This window comes from Coenobita brevimanus, chromosome 43, assembly GCF_032717465.1.
Source record: "Coenobita brevimanus isolate Jiangsu-jjx chromosome 43, ASM3271746v2, whole genome shotgun sequence".
Taxonomy (NCBI): domain Eukaryota; kingdom Metazoa; phylum Arthropoda; class Malacostraca; order Decapoda; family Coenobitidae; genus Coenobita; species Coenobita brevimanus.
Window position 1 is genome coordinate 7,360,001 of NC_136996.1, and position 23,497 is coordinate 7,383,497.

The 23,497-nt window shown below is 42.5% G+C and overlaps 1 protein-coding gene across 3 annotated transcripts in view; it reads left to right on the forward strand.

Moving 5' to 3' along the window:
- The window catches only part of LOC145397813 (uncharacterized), an 856,770-nt gene that overhangs the window by 279,894 nt on the left and 553,379 nt on the right, over positions 1–23,497 (forward strand). For all 3 annotated transcript variants that reach the window (XM_080270837.1, XM_080270836.1, XM_080270838.1), the window contains exon 3: positions 4,831–4,959. In XM_080270837.1, the coding sequence (XP_080126963.1) occupies positions 4,831–4,959 (129 nt within the window). The remainder of the gene's footprint in view (positions 1–4,830; positions 4,960–23,497) is intronic.

Genomic DNA, 23,497 nt, shown 5'->3' on the forward strand with positions numbered 1-23,497 from the left:
GGCGATCATTTTACCTCACCGTGATGCCTGCCACTTCAGTCAAGAAATTCTCCTGTTACTGTAAGCTGTCTGCACCAGTCATGTTCCGTTCTGTCATCACTCTACCTTTCTCTCCAATCTCTTTTCAAGCGACCTATTTGTGTTTCACTGACAGGTCCTCTACTTCAGTGTCAGACCCTTCCCATGTCGTTCCTTCCTATTCACTGTTGTGCCTTTACCTTCTTTGTCCAATAGTTTCGCATCTTCTTTGTCTCTTTCTTTATTTCTCACCCTTGTGTTTCCTTCTTCCTCGTGCAGTCTTCCTTAGCGGTACATATTCATTTTCCCTCTTCCCTTGATTCTGTCCTTTCAGTCCTTCTCTTCCATCTATTCATCATTCTGTCTATCCATCCAGCCTCCCCTCCCCCCCCCTTTTATTTTTCTCTCCGCTCACTGTTACCTCGTTACCCCTTCCCCCCTTTCAAAGTCTAGACTCATTCCTCACTGTCGTGCTTCTCCATTTTCAGTTCTAATTTAATGGCTGAGCTCTGGAACGTATTTGAAATGCTAGAGAAGATAAACGATGGTGTGGCCGACAGTTAACAGAGGGTATATTGAATGTACACAAGGAAATATGCCTTCGTCAGTACAAGGAAATGCTGTTTTCATCCCTAGTCATAAACACAATTACTTCAGCACCATGATGTCTTGAATATTAGTTTCATGTTGCTGTCATTTGATTTTGTTTATCTTATACAGGACCATTCAAAGCAAACGGGTTAAGAGAGATTATTTTTATCCCCGTAAGAACGAGAAGTCCAGTTTAATTCAAGAAAATCATCTCAAAATAACCAGAACAAGGCAAAAAAGACACTGTGAAGAATTACCTTTGACGTTGTTGCAGTTTTTGCTGTTACTAACGGATGACCTTAGCATAAGAATACACATTGCTGTTAGTATATCGTTAATAATTATGAAGAGTTTAGAAGATATACTGAATTATGTTCATAACTTTTTCACTGCGAGCCAACGTGTCTGAGCAGAATTAAGATGGTTGGTGGTTGCGAGACTGAAATGGAAAATCGGCAAAGTAATGAGGGATTTTACTGAGTTCCTAGGTAATTCATTTAGTCACAGAGGCCCTTATTAATCTGTGTGAGTTATTGAAAGGAATATCTCAGGCAGACCAAAGAATTGAAAGGAATATCTCAGGCAGCCTTTGGTCTATCGCCCTTTCTAGACAAGCCACGTCGTGTGAACAGAAAAAGTTGGTAAACAAGGAGTCTTCTGCTCTGTGTTGCCCAATTACAGCGTGATCTAACCAAACATAGTCTAATTCAGCCTAAGCTAACCGAACACACCCTAACAAATCCTGACCTGATCTGACCTCACCTAACTCAACCTAACCCAATAAAACCTAACCTAATAAAACGTTAAAAAAAATAGCGTACTGTAGTCTAAACGAATGGAACCTAGCTTAACCTGACTTGAACATAACAAAACCTAGTCTAACCTAACCCAAGCACTCCTTTCCGTACCATTCTCCCCAGGCAAGGTAGGTCATGTGAGTGGAAGGTGTGTGTCAACAAGGAGTGTGTGTGTGTGTGTGTGTGTGTGTGTGTGTGTGTGTGTGTGTGTGTGTGTGTGTGTGTGTGTCCACCAGCCCATGGCACACTCCAGTTGTATCTGATATATTTTTTGGCTATGGCGGCAGTGTTGACTCTTTGTTAGTGTGCGTTTTGACTGTGCTCGTCGGTGTTTTAGCAAATGGTGACCTTCGCTTTACTGGTATGTTTGCAGCTTTACCCTCTTATGGCCAGGACAATTAAACTCCAGACGATTTCATGCAGCTGGCTGAGTATAGAAGCCTGGGAAAGTCCATATATTCTATTTTATCTAACTGCTGTCGATTTCATTCCCCTGATAGTAAGTCACAGGAATCTGAGAGTGTTGACGGTATAATATATTTAGGTGGTATCTTGCATTCCTTGTTTATTTGCTTTAGTGTTGTGAAAGTAAACTGAACTTTTATGGCTCATCAGCTAGCTTACTCAATAAACCATTACATACGATCATATTCATTAGCCTTTAGTTACCTCATTCAATATAAAACTAATATCTTATACATACTCGTGGGTGTCCCTGTAGCTTAAAAAAATCGCTTGTCGATATCGAGAATAAAATATAGACAGGACGAGTCTGAATGGTCATACATTTAGAAAACCTTTAACCCACTCAGATCCTGGTGTTGTCTGCAGCTGAAAATAACCAGCTGGCGATAGCCAAAATAGATAATGAAAATGTGGACCAGAATGGGTTTGTTTATATATATATATATATATATATATATATATATATATATATATATATATATATATATATATATATAAATATGTGTGTGTGTGTGTGTGTGTGTGTGTGTGTGTGTGTGTGGAGAGAGAGAGAGTTGTTGACTGCATATTACTTGTTCTGTTGTTTTGAGAGTTATGTATTTTTGGTGACTGCACCATTAAAACGACTTCTGCCTGAAACTTCTCTGTAACCTGTGTCTCGTATACACTGCCAAACCCTCCAGTGTCAATGACCATTCACTGGATGCTAGTACATTTATGCTCGCCTCCTTCTGCATCAGTTAGTTATTTCCCTCTGCATCCCTTAGAGGTCATTTCCTCGACCATTTATTTTCCCTCATGGACTTATTTTAATACCATGGACCTATTTTCCCACTTGATCCCTTTTCCCCCATGGACCCATTTTCCTCCGTGGACATTTTCCATCTATCTATATACCTAGGCTGCTTCCCCCAAGGAAAGGGAGGTAGCCGAGACAGGACGACTCACTCTCCATTTACTCATCCATTCAAACACATTTATTCGCATTTATTTTCCATATGATCAGTTATTCCCAAGGACCTATTTCCCTTTGGACCTTTTCCACCATGGGACCTACATTCCTAAACCAATATTTCCTCCTTAGACCTATAAATTCCATAGACCTGTTTTCCCCATGAACCTATTTGCTCCCTTTGAAACATGCCAAATCCCCACATGCACCTACTTTCTCACGTGGACCTATTTTCTCACATGGACCTAATTTCTCACATGGACCTAATTTCTCACATGGACCTATTTTCTCACGTGGACCTCTTTTCTTACGTGGACCTATTTTCTCACATGAACCTATTTTCTCACATGGACCTATTTTCTCACATGAACCTATTTTCTCACATGGACCTATTTTCTCACATGAACCTATTTTCTCACATGGACCTATTTTCTCACATGAACCTATTTTCTCACATGGACCTATTTTCTCACGTGGACCTATTTTCTCACGTGGACCTATTTTCTCACATGGACCTATTTTCTCACATGGACCTAATTTCTCACATGGACCTATTTTCTCCATGGGCCTATTTTCTCACGTGAACCTATTTTCTCACATGGACCTGTTTTCTCACATGCACTTATTTTCTCAAGTGGACCTATTTTCTCACATGAACCTATTTTCTCACATGAACCTATTTTCTCACGACGTATTTTCTCACATGGACCTATTTTCTCCATGGACCTATTTTCTCACATGGACCTATTTTCTCCATGGACGTATTTTCTCACATGAACCTATTTTCTCACATGGACCTATTTTCTCCATGGACCGTTTTTACCCACCGGACCTATGTTTCCACTTGGGTCCATTTCCCCTAAGAACGTATCCCCATGAACCTATTTTCCCACAAGGACCTATTCCAACCATGGACCTACTGTAGAGTATTAACCCATAGACCCATTCCTCAGCGGACCTAATTTCTCCCATCCACCCACCAACCCACACATGCGATCCCAGTTTCAATACCTCCCTGGCTCGTCTCGTCCATCTTTGATATACAACTGAGAACGTCCTAATGACAAATGGTTGATTCAGTCTGACGTTGACATGATCTGCGTTATTATTTGACTGTCTAGATATTTGCCTTTTTGCCGACGAGATAAAGTACATCCTTCTGCTGTATTAGCAACTTTTAATCACTCTGTCGCTGCATACAGACGATTTTATTCAGCGTATGAGAGGGCTTCTGGCTGGGGTAGGTAGATACTGCCTTGATTTAGTCTTCATTATAAGAACTCCTAAGCTAAATATAATCGTCTGGAGATTTCAGGAATAAAGGGAGATGCACGTAATCGAAATGAAGGTATTAAGTATGAGGGTGATAGCCAGAGTACTATATTACCTGGAAAGAGATAAGGAAGTTTGTGATCACTGACTCAACTGACATATTTTTCTTTTGTATGTAAGACGATTGAAGCCTAAACACTATTTTATTTTATTAGAATGCACGGGATGGTATAAAATCGAAGTAATCTCTCTCTCTCTCTCTCTCTCTCTCTCTCTCTCTGTGCGTGTGTGTGTGTGTGTGTGTGTGTGTGTGTGTGTGTGTGTGTGTGTGTGTGTGTGTGCTTACGTGCTTTCATGTATTCATGATGTCGGGTATGAGGCTTTTAATAATCTGCTCGTATCAGTTAATTAATTTGTCACACACACACACACACACACACACACACACACACATCATTCTTACACCATCTCTATTTTCATACACCCTCTCTCATTGCATCCTACCCTCACTCCATGTACTTACACTGACCCGCGTTTTCTTTCCTTATGTGTCTCTCATCTCTTCTCTTTTCTTTTCACTTCCCTTCACTTCTCTTTCCTCCCATCTTCTCTTTCCTTCTCTTTTTTCATCCCTCCCTTCTTCTCTTCCCCTCTCCTCTCTCTCCTATTCTCTCGTCTCCTATGGCGTCCCACTTTCTCTTGCACATAGCCACAGTGATCCGTCTCTATCCCCAGGTTGTATATGGGCTGAACACACGCGGGGAGGAACTTGAATCCCAGCTGACGGCGGCGCGGGAGGCTGAGGAGACCGCCAGGAACACCAGCACAGACCTGCAACACCGCCTTAACCACTACAAGAATAAGGTGAGTGCCCAGTTGACGCCTTCACTCCGATTTTGCATTTTGAGTGTTCTTGCTACCTCCGGACGATTATCTAGAGGTTGGGGAAGATCTCTCCTACTGAACACTGTATCTACAGTACACTCTCCAGTCTGAGAAGTCTCCCCTAAGATGAAGAAAATCGTCTGGAGGTAGCATGGAAGGGGCCAAAAAAAGCACGCCATCGGACTGCAAGGATTAATTCGCCCAGGCTAAACTAAGGACCGTCTAGGTGACATAGGAACCTTCGTAACACCTATTCCTTAATGATTTTTTTTATTCTGCATATTAAAACTTAGCTTTCTCTTGCATTAAAGTTAAATCGTTCTTATACTACGCATCAATAACATAAGAGGATATTGAAGTGTGACATGCAGAATTAATAGCCATGGAATAGGTGTTAAGAAATTTCCAAAGTCTCTTAGATTGCGACTCTTAAAAACGAGAGCGGAGATTTTAACTGGGCAGTATTTATATTTTTTTAGCTGAGGAGATTTGGGATTTACTGTTTATCGTCCATTTGCCTTGCGATTATTGAGGAATGTGTGTGGCGTGCATCGAGTTGACAGTAGTTTTTAAATATGTGAATAAAGATGTGGTGTGAGGAATTCTTTTGATAATAGGGTAAAAGACTGTGCAGTTAGATTTAATGGTCATATGGAAAGACTGGATGTAAACAGCATGGTGAAAAGATAAAGTGAAAGAATATGAAGATGGGAGGAGCCGTGGTTGGCCATGAAAAAGGTGACTGGATTTGACAAACGAGTGTGTGAGAAAGCTGTGTATGAAAGTTGATGAGGCTAGGGTACAAACAAGGGATCGGGTTAGTTGGCTGAAATATATTCACAGAGTGTATAACAAAGGTTTGGCACACACTTGGTAGTCGATGGATTGACGGCATGTGGCATGTCCATGCGATGTGTTTCTGTAAAGAAAAATACCCCTCACTAAAAAAAAAAAAAAAAAAAAAAAAATGCAGATGGATAGGACTTTGACGTGGACCCAGGATTTCTGGTGCTTGAATAGTGTGTCACTGAATATCTGCCCCATTTCGTAGAGCATGCAGGTGATAGTTCTCCCTCTCTTGTGTTTTCTCTTCCCTTGTGTACGGGACACAACTTCTTGTCTTCCTGAGGTTGTAAAAAATGTCAGAATAATGCTGATGATTTATGGTAAATGTCTATGTTGATGAATTTAAAGAAGGTTGAGTCATCACTGTATAATTATGTGTATCATGAAATTATTGCAATGTAAACCCTATCTCTACGATGTCATTTGTTTTATCTCATTTATTATATATTTAGACAGTTCATTATCAGAGCACTTCCCATGTTGAATGAAAATGACTGAAGGTAACAGGAATGAAGTAAGGTGTAATCGTTCTGAAAGGATCAAATAGACTGAAAGTTCAGCTAGTTATGATGCCCATTTGCATGACTATTATTATGCATCTTGGAATTCTTACTTTAGGTTCAGTGTAAAGCGTCCGTATGTTTGCCTTGGCTTACCGTGTAGTGCATTTTTTTCAGTAACTGTTATTGCTCATATTTACAAAACAGTTCTCAACACATTGTGTGTGTGTGTGTGTGTGTGTGTGAGAGAGAGAGAGAGAGAGAGAGAGAGAGTGGGTGAATGGGCACGTGAACTTGTGACCATGAATGGGGACGCGTGGACGCATGTGTGTAGCTGTTTGTGTGTATGTGTATGTTTTTGTTTATATGCTAATGTGCGTATGTATGTCTATATGCAGACTTTAGAGTGTAAGTTTAAGTATGCACACGAGCGTATAGGTGTACAGTACTGTGTGTAGACCTGTGTGTAACTGGATGTGCACAGAGAATACATGGAGAAAAGACGGCTGGATATGCAAGGGAAGAGGGAAAAAAGATGAGAGAAGGAAATTGGAGAAGAGGCTAGAGTGGCAACATGGAGGAAAGGTGGATGGGAGGAAGTGAGGAGGGACAGAAAAGAAAGTTGGAACGGATGTACAGAGATTAAGACATAGAGTAGGAAAGGCAAGAGAAGAGAGTGTTAGAGACAGGAGGGGAAGAAGAGAGACTGCGAAGGAGGGAAGGTGGGAGAGAGAGCCAGGAAAGTAGTGAGAGAGGGTAGGAGAGAGGTTGGGGAGGAGGAAGGGTGAGAGGGAAGAAGGTAAGGACTGAGTGTAATAGGGAGAGAGACAAGGAAGAAGAGAGGAAGGCAAGGTGGGAGAGAGAAACAGGGGAGCAGTGAGAGTAGGAGAGAGAGAGAGAGAGAGAGAGAGAGAGAGTAGGAAAGACAGACAGGGACGAAGAGAGGCAACAAAAACTAAGCAGAGGGAAGGAAGGAAATAGGCAGTGAAAAAGGACGAAAAACAGAGTGGAAGGAAGGAAATGAAGAGAAAAGTGGGAATGGAAGCAAAGAGATAAACGTGGATTTAGGAGCTGGAAGCCCTACTCTCTTCAGCTTCTTAATGAACGCTGTACTTATGACTATAGCAGCAGAACCCAGTAAGATAAGATTGACATTAGTTATGCTGCAATATTATCGTCATTCTATGGCTGTCACTGCGTATGACCTATCCTACATACAGCATATATTGATAATCCATTTAAAATCTGTTTATTAGTATCAACCGGAAAGACCAGAATGCTGAACATTCAGCCTCCCATAAAGCGAGATGCATTGTGTGCAAGGTAGTAGTATAGGGGATCATGACTCTCAACATGACTATATTGATTTTTTTTTTTTTTTGTATTTCTGCTTCGAGGTCTTACTTAATGGATGAGTTACACAGGCAACGTAGAACATATTCCAGAGCATTTGGCGTCCTCAGTACTTGGACAATTTTTTTGAATTTTGTTTTTTATCTCCCCAAACGGCTGTACTCACTTTAGAAGAGAAATTTCAAACTGGAACAGTTAAACAGATCTTTCATTAAAACATTTACGATTAAGGAACTTCCTAAAATAAGTAGCATCGTCCATGTAAGACAAACTATAGAATTAAAATGTTTCATCCCATTGGAGAGGTCAGGGGTATGACAGTGTATCACTCAGATTTTAGAGCAAACATCAGAAATACTGAGGCAATGCATGCAACATAAATTGGACATCTCGTTTATTATTCTGCACCCCTGTTTACACTGATGACTGAGGGAAATGCTTGTCAGGAGAGATGGGAAGCAGGAGGAAACCAAGAGAATCATAGTCGCATATCCTGTGACAAGGGATGAAAATAAAGAGAAATGGAAGGTGAGTGAGAGAGATGGTGAGAAAAAAGAGGTATTTAGAAGGAATGACAGTGGAGGAGGAGTAAAAGAGAAAGGAAGGGAAACAGAGATGAAGCACATGAAGGGGTGATGAATATGAAATTTGGATGAAAGGAAGGAGAAAACAAAACAAAACAAAGAAAAGTGGGAGAGCTTAGAGTTAGACAAAGAAAGAATTAAAAACAAATATGATATGGGAAAATATGGAAAGGGAGATAATTTGAATGATATTAAAAGGGATGGAAGTTGAGAGAGAGAAAAGAAAAGTAAGGAAAAGCAAGTGAAAGGAAATGGTTTGATAAAGAAGAGCTAGGATTGAAGTAGGAAGGGAGGGAAAATATAAGAAAAAGGCAGAGGTGAGGGGAAGAAAAAGAGAAGTAACGTAAGGATGAAAAGGAATAATGAGGGGAGGAGGAAAATATACTGGGTACTTAGAGATAAGGAAGGTAGGGAAATTCAGGAGATGAAAGGAAAATGTGAAGTATCGTGAGAGGGAAGATGAGAAGGAAAGTGGGAAGAAGGGAGGGAAAGTAAAGGAAAGGAGACCTGAGGGAAAGAGAAGGAAGAGGAGAGAGAGAGAGAGAGAGAGAGAGGGGAGGGGGATGAGGGGAACGTAAAGGACAAGGCAAGGAAGAAAAAGAACTTTGTGGTGATGGAGAGAATACATAACGTAAATTATCAATGTAAAGGGACGAGCGAAAGGATAGGATGTGCAGAATGATTTAGGAGACAGACGGGGGGGGGGGGTGAAATCTGAGGAAGAAAGTTTTGTGTGTGTGTGTGTGTGTGTGTGTGTGTGTGTGAGAGAGAGAGAGAGAGAGAGATTGATAAGGAGTGGGACAGAGGCGGCAAGGGAATTAATCGAAGTTGTAGGGAGGGAAGAAGGGAATGACAGGAAGAAGGGAAAGGGAAGAGGGAGGAGGCCAAGACAGGAAGGGAGAATTAAATTATGTAAGATTAGGATAACACTCTTCACACCAGTAAGCTTTTATTTACTTATTTATTCCTATCTTTCAATAATCTCGCACCAGACAATTTTACTTATTTCTCCTAGTGAAGGCGTTAAATGTAGCTTATTACGGATATACACCCCATCGCTCGAAATATCCCTTCAAACCACTGTAAAATGACCAGCGGAGAGAAAGACTGAAATCCCAGAGACGCTGTTGGAGTAAATTTCTGAAACCATGGATGAGGCAACGAGAGATAAACATAGGAATGAGAAAGAGAGATAAATAATGCATGAGGGGTGAAAGAGGCTTGTTTTAAGGCGTGTCGACCGCACGAGGGTAATCAAGGGACTAAATTTGCCAAGTTCCTGTCTACTCCTCGGTTACGATGGGGAACAGTCGAATTTATATCCAGGTCCCGAAATTTGCTTTGGGAAACACTGATAAAGGGGGAATGGATAGACGAGAGGAATAAATGAAGACGAAATGGATACAACAGATAAATGATAGACGGACTGATAGATAGATAAGGGGGTAGATAAGGAAAGGGGAACTTAGTGGATAAGAAGGAAAACAATACTTGTAAGAATGATGATAAAAGTTGGAGGTGGGAGTGAGAGATGAAGGGAGGTGGATGGATAGATGGATAGAGAGAGAGAGAGAGAGAGAGAGAGAGAGAGAGAGAGAGAGAGAGATACCTATTTACATAAGAGCACATCAGACCATCACCCTTCAATTGATTATCTCCCTTACCCTTCCTCCCTCCCTTCCTCGACCTTCCTCACTTCCCTCCCTATCTTACCTCTCTCTCTCTCTCTCTCTCTCACTTCTCTGCCTCCATCCCTCTCTTGGCCTTCCTCATTTCCCTCCCTTTGTTATCTCCCTCCCTTCGTCGACCTTCCTCGCTACTCTCCCTGTCACTTCCCTTCCCCCATCCTCCGCACTCCTCACTTCCCTCCTTCACTCACCTCCCTCCCCTCCCCTAACCTCACTACTTCCCCCTTTTCCTGAACTCCCTCCTGCTCTTACCTCACCCTACCTCACTCCCTCCCTCTTCTTTTTTCTCTCTTTGCTCTCTCTCACTCCCTTCCTTACCTCACTCCCTATACATCTATCACCTCCCACTCTCCTTCCTTTTCATTCATCTGATTTCCTCTGTATCCTTCCCTCTCCCTTCTTCTTTCCCTCCACCTTCCTCCCTTCCTCGACCTTTCGCATATCTCTCCCTCTACCTTTCTCATCTCTGTTTACCTCCTCTCCCTCACCTCTGTCTTTCTCTCTAGTTCACTTCCTTCCGTCTGCATTCTCTCCTCCCTCCCCTCTTCCTCTTCTCCCTTTATCTCCACATCTCCCCCTCTTTGTTTGTTTCTTTTTTCTCTTTTTATCGTGGGCGTAGTTGAAAGGAAAGAAGTTAGCGAAGTAAGGTAAGGGAGATGGAAAAGGAAGGCATTTAAAGAGCGTATATTATTGATGTACATATGCCCAGATGTGCTGAGGTTGCGTAATTATAGGTTACGTGTGTTTTTGTGTAATTTCATCTTTGTGTGTTTGAATGCCATGATGTTGATGTGTAAATGATGGACCGCTGGTGATTTCCCCGGTGCTTTGAGCCTCCTGGGAACCTGAAAAATTTCTCGCTAATGCTCGCGTCTCATGCCTTTACTCTGAGGCTCTTCTAACGCACTTCTTAGTTGAATAAAATCGTCTGGGGTTAGGCGGAATAGAATCTTAAAGATGTCCTGACAGTGAGAGGGTAACAGTATCAATACTCTTAGGTTTACACGGCAAACTTTCAGCTGAAAAATCTTCTGGCGTTAACTGGTAGAGAATACTAGATTTGTGCCTATCATGAAAGGGCTAGTTTGGTTGAGAAGACCGTCCTCATAACTTTTCGTTTTCTCTCATACTTTTTACAGGCACTTTTCCTTAACCCTTTGGGCCTCTTTTTCAATATATTGTTGCCATTTGCTGACGAATTTGCTCAGTTCTCGATATACTTTTTGAGATGGATTGGTTAGATGTGGTGTTAATAAACCCCATCATTACGAGGTGCCGTATCTAAGCTGAAAAAACGATCCCTACTCTTATTACCTTAACATGGCCTGGATTATCATCCTTTTGCATCATATTTCAAGTAGGTCATTGGAGTAAGAAGTCAGTACTGTGGCCACAAACCCTTTCCACAGCACTTGTTCGTGACAAGGATCATGTTTTACCGTCAATCTGTTTTTACAAATCACTATGTATGACGGAGAGGTCATAAAAAAACTATTATAGGTGCAGCAAAAATAAACAAAAAAATATGGTCAAACGGATTCAGTGGTTAAGTGTGTTCTTGTAAATTACCCAGCTATTAGTCAAACATTCCAACTATAATTCTGTTGCCTTAACTTGGCCCAAATTTTCATTCATTTTCAGTTTATTTCACGTAGTTCAGAGAAGGCAAGGACAATACTATGGTTCTACATCCTTTCCATTGCTCTTCTTCTTGACTAGCATAATATTCTAGTGTTAATCAGTAATTAAAATCCTCCAATCAAGATGGACAGATGTCAGTTTTATGTCAAATTAAATTAAATGGGTATAGTTCTTAGACTCATTACTTGAAACAGGCTCTAACAGGTCCAACTTCCTTCAAACTCTTGTCATCCTTATCCCTAATATGACACCTATCTTGACTCCTGATCCACCCCCTGATACAAATGATAAGTTTTTGTAATTTTTTTGTAATTACTTCTCCTCCTCTTAACACCCTCAAATTTCTTTAAATCACACTCAAACGAATAAAGTAGTTTGGTGTCAGATGAAAAAAAAAAATGAATAGATTAGCTTGGCTGCTAAGTCTCCCGTGTCTAGCCTCGTCCCTGAGCTAATTTAGAGCGAACTCCTACAGTGGCTTTTAATCCCATAAACCTGTTGACTTTTTTTTTTTTTTTTTTTTTTTTTTTTAGTCTGGCGGTCACCATACGAGTATATTCAGCACAGGAATGACTTCTGTTATAGTTTGTTTATATTCATCAATCAAAAATCTGTAACCTTTCTCAGCTCACTCCATGGTCAGGAGTAGTCAGACGAGAGGATATATATGACTAGTAACCAGGGAGATTCAGTTCCATGTCCTAATTATCGCTCAAACATTTTCATGCAACTTCAACTTAGTATTTAAGTTGTAGAAGTGAATCAGATCTGTCATGCAAAAGCAAACTGATTATAGTACAGGTGTTAAATATGGCTGTATATAAGACCCTTCCAGTTCGAAAAGTTCCCCAGAGCATATTTTAGTAATCCTATGAAAATAAAAATTATACATAAGAAAAGTCAGCCTGTTGGAGGGATTTACCTCATTCCCAACCCAACGCTGCTCTATTTTTTCCCGACTAAATTCCTAACCAGAGACCCATGAAATTCGTGAGCGAGATTTTGATTTAGAATTTGTGGAGGGCATGAAAATGGGAATATTGTGAATGGTGATGGATTTGATGGATTTAGTGCTTGGACAAAGGCTGGAATAAGGGCAGTGCTGGAGTTGAGGTATGTAGAGGGGGTAGGTTGGGATGGAAGAGGGAGGGATAGGTGTAGAGAGTGATGAGGAAGGGAAGGAAGTGGGAGTGTGTGAAGGGAAGTGGGTGAAATGAAAGGGAAGTGGGTGAAATGAAAAATAGAGGGAGAGATGTTGGGATGAAGGAGAGATGGAGAAGAATAGGGACGTGGAGAGAGAGAGAGAGAGAGAGAGAGAGAGAGAGATGGAGGAAAGGCAGGGAAAGCTAATGATGTGAGAAGGGTGAAGGAGTAGACTTGGGATTATAGGGGAAAAGAAGGAGACAGAGTGGAGGATATGGGAGTGACAGGGAGAATGTTGAGGATGGAATATGGAAAGGAGGAAGGGAAATTGACAAAGTGGATGATGGAGGAAAGGAAGGAGAATGTTGAGCAAGGAAAATAAAAGAGAGAGAGAAGATCCATGATGTTGATAGAGGAAAAATAAGGGAGAGAGGTAGTCAGTCGAAGATGGAAAAAGTTATCTGGAGAATACTGAAGATGGAGGAACGGCAGGGAATCAGGCACATCTGGAGGAGGGAAATGGGAGGGAGAATGTGACGAACAGAAGAAATAAAATAGCGAAGAGAAGTAGATAGAGTATACGATTGAGAAGAAGGAAGGGACAGTGAGAATGGAAGAAAAGAAAAGGGTAGAAGACTGTCAAAATGAAAGAGATGAACTATTAAAGATTGCCAAAGTTCTCCAGTGAATTCAAGATGGTCTTCACGTAGCTATTATACGGTTCTGTTCAATTTGCCATAATGATTAACGAGCATAGAAAATCATAGGACCATCAGATTTACATGTTTGTATTTGTTTGGCCTTTGATCCCATAAACGCATTAAAATGAAAATATTACAAAGTAAAAGAGTGTAGTGAGATATTTTTCCAAGGGACAATTGCGCCTACTTTGAAATGAATTAGTGAAGAAATGAAAGAATGCTTCGAAAATGAAAAGTGCTTGGAAGAAAGAAAAAAGCAGGAAGAATCTAGACAAATACATTAGGTATCTGAACTATGTCGTGGACATGTAATAAGGGAAGCAATTTCAGAATGGAAGAGAGGAAAGAGCGAAGGAATAAGAAGAACGGAAAACACAAAAGCGGAAAGGAACAGTAAGAATGGAAGGTGTGTGGGAATGAGAACATTGAGATTTAGAGAAAAAAAAAGGAAAGGAAGTAGAAATTCAGAAAGAGGAATGATGAGTACGGAAGAGAGAAAAGAAGGATGAATGATGCTGAGATGGAAGAGGAAAATGAGAGAAAAGAGGGATGGACGAAGCTGAAAAGGAAGAGAGCAAAGAAGGTAGGTAGCCTAGCTGAAAAAAGGTTGTGATCTCTGTCTGTCTGTCTGTCTGTCTGTCTGTCTCTCTCTCTCTCTCTCTCTCTCTCTCTTAATCTGTTATCCACAATTTTAATACCTCATTACACTATAGGACCCTGGGATAGGCTACATAGTCCCAACACTGAAGGCGAGCGTGACCACTTGTTCGCCACACAATGGTATTAGGTAAGCAATAAACACCAAACACCCTCAGATGTAAACCATTTAGCCCACACTCGGTTGGAACGCCTTAACCCACTAGACTACCGGCTATATGCTTGCCACCCAGTGCAGTAGTTTCATAGATTACAAAAAATCATTCAGCCTCACGCTCATTATAGCATCACTTGACAGCAACACTATTGTGCATTAGGTGGGTGAATGGTGGACGCCCGCACCTACCGAAGTAATTTTATGTTGATGTTAAGAAGACGAATAAAACACACAAAAGGTCTATTAAGGTGCATTATGCTAATTAAATCCCTAAGGAGGATGTACTATAAGTCTCCCATGTCAGGGGAAATACGGATCGCAATGAAGGAGAGAAAAGTAGAAAGGAAAATGTGGAGGATGGAAGAAAGAGAAGGGGGAAGGGGAGAATTCAGAGTATAGGATGGTGAAAAAAGATGGAGAACATTCAGGATGGAAAACAGAAAACAAGCAGGGGGAGAAAAGTCAAATGAGAAGACAGACGATGGAAAGAGAAAACTGAAGATACGAGGAAAAAACGGAAAGAGAATGATTATATATATATATATATATATATATATATATATATATATATATATATATATATATATATAAATAAAGAGAGAGAGAGGGGGGGGGGAAGGAGGGTGAAAGAAGACAACGAGAGGAAAGGAGAGGCAGCGAAGATAGGGCAGAGAGAGGAAAGGAGCGAGGAGGTCGTTGAAGCTGATATACTGTTTGGTGGGCCAGGCCAGGCGAGGGCAGGGTTGGTCTGGGTTGCGTTTCGTTGCTCCGGCTCCAAGATAGCGGGGGGGAGGGGGAGGGGAGTTGACAGTAGTGGAGCGGAGGTAGGGGCAAGTGAGGGATAATGGGTAGAGAGGCATGAGGGAGGGCAAGTGGGGGACGATGAGTAGAGGGACAATAGCAGTGGGAGTGGGCAAGAGGAAGTTAGATATGTTGAGGGGCAAAGGAAAGGGAAAGCGAGAGGATTAATGGATTTGGAGGCAAAGGGAGGGCAAGGAGGGGCTGTTGACGGTTAGAAGGGCAAAGGGAGGGGCAAGGGGGGTTTAAGGTGGGGGGCAAGGAGGAAGGTTGGTAGGTAGAGGGACAAAGGATGGTCTAAGAGGGGCTGGAGGTCAAGGCACTGCTGATATGGCCTTTGAGATATGTATCCGATAGGACAGGGAGAGGGAGCAGATGAGGGTGACAAGGAGGAAGGGCAGGAGGAGAGAGAATACGAAATACAAGAGGGAGAGGGAGATTGCGTGGCTGTAGGTAGTGAATGAATAAAGAATGGGGGAAAGGAAAGAGGAGGAATGGGATATTGGGTAGGAAGGGAGAGACACTGTATTCGATATGGCCTGGGGAAAAGGGGACCAAATAAGAGTGACAAGGGGAAGGGCAGGAGGGAAGGAAATGAAATAGAATGGAAAGGGAAATGAAAATGAAAATCGGTGGAAAGTGAAAGACATTGTATATGACAGACAGAAGGACATGAAATTCAGGTGACAAGGAGGAAGAGAAGAAGGAAGAAGAGAAAAGGGAACTAGAGCAGGAATAAGGAGTATAAGACTATGGGACAGGAGAGGTTCACGGCAATTCTGGTTCTCCTGATGAACTATGTAGCAGGTAAAGCAAGGGGAAGGGGAAGACCAGGTTGACGAGGAGGAAGAAAGGAGGAAAAGGAAATGGGAAGATCAGAGTGACGAGGAGGAAGGGCGGGAAGAGACAAAGGAGGAAAAGGAAATGGGAAGACCAGGGTGACGAGGAGGAAGGGGAGGAAGAGAGAAAGAGAGGAAAGGAAAGGGGATAGGAAGGGTAAGAAAGTGCATCTGATATGAGATAGAGAAGGGGACCAGAGCAGGGTGTCAAGGAAGTGGAAGAGGAGGAGGAAGAGGAAGAGGAAAAGGAGTAGTAGGATGAGGAGGAGGAATAAGAAGATGAAGAAGGGGAGAAGGATTAGGAAGAGGAGGAGGAGGAGGAGAAAAGTAGCATAAGAAATGCAGTAGGGAGGAACTATGTAAATATCCGACTGGGAGTAAACAAAGTTACTACGTAAGATGGACGAAGGGAAGCAGGAGGAGACCGAAATGTGGCAGAAAAAAGAAGAGTATGACCATGGGACCAAGACAGGGAGATGTGTTTGGTAGATTGGCTTGTGAGATATGTAACAGATAGAGCATATTGAAGGGAACCAGGTGAGGGTGATAAGTAGGAAGAGGAGGAAAAGGAAAGGGAAAGGCATCAGGAAGAGGAGGAAGAGTACTGTGTAGCTCTCTGACAAAGTAACTGTAGCTACGTGAGAAGAAAGAAAGGAAGGAGAGAAAGGAAAAGGCAATGAAACAGTAGAGCAGGTTAAGGCGACAAAGAGGAAAGGAAGCAGCGTGGAAAGAAAGAGAAGTTAGGTAGGGAGGAAAAGACTATCTGTCTATCTCTCTATCTATTGCCAGACGCCTCAATCCCGTAAGGGGTGGCCACACAAAAATCGCCTCCATGTCGCCCTGTCCCCCGCCATTTCATTGCCCTGCTTCCACCTCACACCCCCCTCTTTCATATACCTCTCCTCTCCATCCCTCCATCTCATTCTTGGCCTCCCCCTCCCTCTCCCCCCCTTCACCTAACTCACATACACTCTCCTCGTCAGTCTCTCACTCTCCATCCTCTCCATATGGCCAAACCACCTCATTGTGTTTCTCCTAACGCGTCCTATCACGTCCACATCCACACCACAACGATCCTTCACTTCCTCATTTGTCAGTCTGTCTCTCCATGTGGCTCCACATGCTCCACTCAGATACCTCATTCCCATTGCTCTCACTCTTGACTTCTATCCCTCCAGCAAGGGCCAAGCTTCACTTCCATACCTTAAAGCTGAAATCACAATTGTGTCATGTAGTAACCTTTCACTTTCATTCTCATTTCCCTGTTTCTCATCTCTGCTTTCAAGGAACCAGCAACCTATCTTCCTTGTTGTACCTTTTCAAGCACATCACCCTCTAAACTTCCATCCTTACTCATCACACTACCCGAGTACTTAAATGCACTCACATTTTCCATTTCGTCCTCATCCAACCTCACTGTACATTCAGTGACTTCACTCCTCTCGAGGACCATAACTTTACTCTTCCCTACATTCACCTTTAGATTCCGTTTCTTACACACACTACCAAACTCATCCACCACGCCTTGCAGCTCCCCTTCGTCTTCACATAACAACACAGCATCATCTGCAAACAACAGTACAGGGAGTTTCCAAACACTGCCATCTCTCATTAGGGCAAAGACAATGTATCCAATATGATAACTAGAAAGAGCACCAAATAAAATTGACATGGAGGAAGCAATTGGAAAGGAAGTAGAGTTGGATGAGAGAAAATGGGAATGAAGGAGGAAGAGAAGGAAAGGGAAACAGAGAAGGAACAGAAAGAATATAACTAAGGAAGGAGAAGAGGGAAAGGAAGTAGTGTAGGAAGAGAAAGAACTGGACTGAGGAGGAAGAGAAGGAAATGGAAATAGAGAAGGAAGAGAATGAATAGAACTAACGAGGAAGAAAAGGGAAAGGAAACAGAGTATGAAGTGAAAGACTAGGACTAAGAAGGAAGGAAAGGAAGAGGAAAGAGCGTGGGAAGAGAAAGACTAGAACTAAGAAGGAACAAGAGGAAGCGGAGAGTGGGAAAGGAAAGACTAGGACTAAGAAGGAAGAAAGGGAAGAGGAAAGAGTGGGAAGAGCAAGACTAGGACTAAAAAGAAAGAAAAGGAAGAGGAAAGAGCGTTGGAAGAGAAAGGCTAGGACTAAGAAGGAAGAAAAGGAAGAGGAGAGAGCGTTGGAAGAGAAAGACTAGGACTAAGAAGGAAGAAGAGGAAAAGGAATGAGAGCTGGAAGAGAACGAATAAGACTAAGGAACCAAGGCAAGTTGAGATGACTGATATATTGGTTCATGATATATGTATCCCACAGGGCCCGTAGAAGGGACCCAGACGATGGTGACGAGGGGAAGGAAAGAGGAGGAGGAGGAGGAGGATGGACATGAAACGCAACAGGAAGAGGAAGAATCTGTAACCGTCTGATAATGAATGAGGAAAGGGAAGAGATGGAAAATTTAGTTGGACCAAAAAAGAAAAAACAAAGCATGTCTCCAGTATGGCATGTTGAAGGGGGTCAGATAAAGGCGAGAAGATGGAAGTGAAGGATGAAGAAAAAGAGAGGAAAATCCAAGAAGGGAAAATCTGAAACTAAGATAAAATAAAAAGAAAACAAAACCAATAAGGGAATGGAAAAAGATAATAAATACGAATGAAAAGAGGAAAGTGAAACGGGAGGAGGAGAAGGAAAGGGGAAGGTGGCAGGAAGAGAAGAATATGGACAGGAACGTAATAACTAGGTATGAGTGACAAGGAAAAAGAAAAGTCAAAAAATGCAATAGGAAGACAATGAAATGTGTAGATAATTTGATACGAAAGGATAAGGTAATTAGGAAGTACTGTAAGAAGGAAGGGAAAAAGGTGATAATGGAAAAGGAAATCAGATATGAAGGGAAAGAAAATGTATCCGGTATGACATGTAAAGGGTATCTGATGAGGATGGCAAGAAGGAAGAGAGGAGGAAAAAGAAAGAGGAGGTTGGTGGGAAGAGAGATTATACTGTTATCCCGTAGAGATGGAACAGGGTAACAGCAAAACACCTAGGATGGGAGGGAGGAGGAAACAAGAGTGAAGCAAGAGGTGAAAGATCTTGTATTCTGCAGGTCTCGTAGAAAGAGACTTAAACAAATGAGAATAACAAACAGGTAAGGAAAGAGGAAGAGAGGGAAACGGAAACGGGCCCGAGAAGAGAAAGAACAGGGCAATGGAACCACCGCACGATGGAGCAAATGTCAAGTCCAAAAGGACGATAGATGAAGGTGACAAGAAAGAAGGAGTGGGAAAGAGAGCGTGGCAAGAATAAAAATACTACACAGGGTGACCTAGAAAAAGCTCTCCCCCTAGACTCTCAAACGGTGGTACCTAAGAGTGCGGCCACACTTGCCCTCGAACATCGTCGGAAACATTGCTCGTGACATATTAGATTCATGCCTTGAGCATGTTAGCAAAATGTCACAGACATGTTACGGGCAATGTCACGAGCATGGTTTTCGAGAAAGTCACTGACATGTTCGAAACAAAAGTGGTCCAGACATGTGAGAGACAGTACCTAGCAACATGGCGATGAGGGAGGACGTCTTACTTGCCGCAGCCGCATCGGTTGTATTATGTGCACAGCAGGGACAAACAATACATGCTCGTCGGCGATTTTGGATGCGTCCATCACGTACGGGCAACCCCTATGGTGATGGACATCATTTTGTAAATGACTTGGTTAGAGATGACATTGGATTGCTACCGGTGCAAGTGAGGGATACTTTAGAATTTCGTAATTTCTTCAGGATGTCAAAGACAGATTTTGAAGTAGTATCACGGTCGCAGGTACTGGTCTACTGCTGTGTTAGATTCATGTCCGCAGCTCAAAGCTTCGTCCACACCGGTGCTACCAACATGATTCTAGCAGAGACACTTGTGTTTCAAACATGTCTGTAACATTGTTCCGGGTACAGTTTGAAACATGTTACCAACACATGTTTCAAGCAAGTGTGGCCGCACACTAATGTGTTGCGGGGGCGGCTTGGTTTGCTGTTAAGAGTATGAATGCGGGTGTTGAAGAAGAAAATGAATAAATGATACGGGATAGACATTGATGGCTCGGTCTGCTTGAAAGGATATGAATGTGACTGTGGAAGTGAAATGAAAAAAGGAATACATGATATAGGAGATACATTGATAATACTGAGTCGTCCCTGCAACACACCCAAATTGCCTGGCAGAGTGGTAAGACGAGTGGACTATCCCGTATATCCGAAAGGGCATGAATAGATTATCATGCTAGAGTGACAAAGAGGAAGGGAAGGAGGATAGGAAGGAAAAGGCAATGCAATGGGAAGGTAAAGGATGAGGCCAAGAAACCAGGACAGGGTGAGGTGATTAGTAGATCGGGTTGTAATATATGACATCCCATGGGGCACACAGTAGGGGACGAAACGATGGTGGCAAGGGAGAAAGGGAGAAGGAGGAGGAAGAAGAGGGCAAGGAAGAAAGGAAAGTGGGTCATGCTAGGAAAAGGAAGAAGTAGTAGTAGTAATCTGACAGGGCAAGAAGATGGAAAGTAGATGAGGGCGACGAGGAGGAAGGGATGGAGAAGGGAAAGAACGTGGAGCAAGACGAGCAAGAGTAGGACCACGGCACCACGACAAGTTGACAGCACTACTGGGGCGTCTGGTGAGATATGTATCCGATAGGGCAGGGAGAAGGGAGCGGATTAGTGTGACAAGGAGGAGGAAGGAAGGTGGAATAGGGTAGGAAGGGGAAGGAAAAGGCAATAGCTGTGGTGACTGAACTAGCTACACAGGAAGGGAAGAAGGAGAGGGATAAAGAGAGGCAGGAAGAGAAAGTATATACATCCAAGAGGGCATATAAGGAGAGTACCTTGCTTGAGTGATGAAGAGGAAACCGAGGAGGAGGAGGAGAGAGAGAGAGAGAGAGAGAGAGAGAGAGAGAGGGAGAGAAGGAGAGTGAGAGAGAGAGAGAGAGAGAGAGAAGGAGGAGGAGGAAGGGAAGGAGGAAAAGGCAATGCAGCAGGACAGGATTAAGAGATCAAGGGAGGTTGATATTATTAGTAGGCCGTCATGTGAAGTATAATCCCATCGGGCTTGTAGTAGGGGGACAGATGAGGATGGCAGGGGAAAGGGGGGAGAAGAGAGGCAAAGGATGAAAGATGGGAGGAGGAAAAGAGGGAAGTAGAGAAGAGGGAATGGAAGAAGAGGAAGAGGTGGAAATGGAGGAGGAGGAGGTAAAGGAAAAAAGCCAAAGGGGATGAGTAAATATGGAACAAATAAGGTGTGAAGTAAGGTGCTGTAATTGTCAAGTCCAACGTAGCCGTGAATATGGGTAACAAATGAGGGAGAAATGAGGAAAATGGGGAAGAATGAAAAAGGAAGGAAGAAATGGGGAGACAGAGAGATAACAGAATAATGGAACCATAGTGGGCTGGAGTAAGTGTCAGATCAAAAGAGCAGTGAAAAAGACATCAGATAAAGGTAACAGATAAGGACAGTGAATGAGGGTGAAAAGAGGAAGATAATGAAGAGGAAAAGGAAAAAAGAAAATGGTAAGTGTAATGAGGGAAAATGTACTGAGCAAATGGACTAAGGCAGACTGTTATAATTATAAACTGGAATTGGGCAGCCAAAAAAGGAGTAGGTAATAAAGGTGAAAAAGAAAGTAAGGAAGAGGAAAGGGAAGAAGAAATGGGCACAGGGAAAGAGAGACGACAGGACAAAGGGACTACGGGAGGTAGAGACATTTGTGTAAGCGAGCGGATGCATGGGCGTCCAGAGGGGGGGCAAAGGGGGGCAGTTGCTCCCCTTGGAATTCGACGGCTTCAGTTCTTGTTCAAGGATGATTGAGTGATTTGAGTTGATTCATGCATTCTGTCACTATGCATTTGATGTAAGTCATGTAATTCATGTAAATACATGCCTATGCCTATCTGGAGTGTGTGTATTTTGATATAACCGCACATATATGTGTAATTTCTTTTATTTTGCCTCCCCCCCCCTTACAAAAAATCCTGCGGACGCCCCTGAGCGGATGTTTGTTGCGTAGTCGTCATGACCCAGACTCTATCAGAATGTCATGAATTGGAAGTGGCTGCTGCCTCTGGCCAAATCCACTGAGAGGAATTTTTTAAGTGTACACAGCTGATAGTCCTTTACCTCGGCGTAGTCATGGCACTGGGTAACACACAAAGGAAGCGACTAGACTCCGGGGGTGTTAAAGCAACCCTCTCCCAATAAAGCATCCAGTTGTAATATGGAGTCTTCAAGAATAACCTGAAATCCTGATGGTACAGCTAAGGGCCAACAGATGAGAGAGGGAAAAGGGAAAAAAAAGGACGAAGAAAAATATATTCTGGTAAAGGAAGAGGGGTAAAAATATGAGTGAGGACGTCAGGCTGGGGAAGTGTGTGTGTGTTGCCTATGTTGCGATGCGTGTCCAGTATCCGAAGTGGCAGTGAATATAGCGCCTGATGAGGGGGACAAACGCCACACGAAAGAAGGAGAAGAGCAAATGGATGTGGAGGAGGAAGAAGAAGAGGAAGTGGAAGAGGAAATGGATAAGGATGCAGAGGAAGAAGAGAAAAACGATGTGGAAGAGGGAGAGGAAAAGTATGTGAAGGAGGAAGAGGAGGAGGTGAAAGAATAATTACAAAGGAGAGGATGAAAGACAGAATGAGAAGAGAATAGAAGACTAAGAGTAAAAATAGACACCAAAGAGAGAGACGAGAGAATCGATGTGGAGGGAAGAAGGTCAGGAGGAGGGTAGGGAATAAATGTATGGGGAGAGGAAGAGGGAGAGTAAAGGGGGAGAGGGGATGACAAAATACGGGAACAGGAGAGAAAGGTAACAAAAAACAAAAAAGAGGGAGATAAAATCAGAGAATATGAAAAGAATGGGGAGAGAAAGAGAGATTACGAGAAGAGGAAAGGAAAATAAAGAATAAAGGGAAGGGGAAGGGTAGACGATAAAAAGCTGGGAAAAGTCAAGGAAGGAGAAAAAGGAAAATAAAGACAAAATAAAAAGTGAGGAATAGAGAGAGAAAATTATGGGGGTGGGGAAGGAAAATTGTAAAGTTGGGGAGAACGAGAGTGAGAATTTTTGAAAAGGGAAAGGAAATCGATTGAGTTGTGGGGAGAAGGAGAGCAAATAGAGATGGAAAGGGGGAACACAGAACGATGAAAATGTTGCAAGAAAAGAAGGGACAAAGAAAGAAGTAGAGAGAATGTGGAGAGGAGGATTGGAAGCAAGAAAATAAATAAAGATGGAAAGAAAAGAGAATAAAGAGAGATGAAAAGAAATAAGAATAAAGAGAGGTGAACAAATATGAGAGTGAAGAATGGTGAAAAGAAGAGATTAAAGAGAGGACCAAGGGATGAGATGGGAGGAGATAAAGGACAAATAATTGATATGAATAATCGATGGTGAGGGAGGAAAAGAGAAAAAAGTAGAAAAAAAAAAGATAAAGAAATTAATGCAGGAGTACGAGGCAGGTAAGGAAGGGGGACAAAATTTAGCGAATACAAAATAATATAAAGAATCTTATGGAGTACAACGCATAGCTTTCTTTGTATTCCACAGGATGAAACAGACAAGCGTGTGTAGACAAGGATCGGCTGAACAA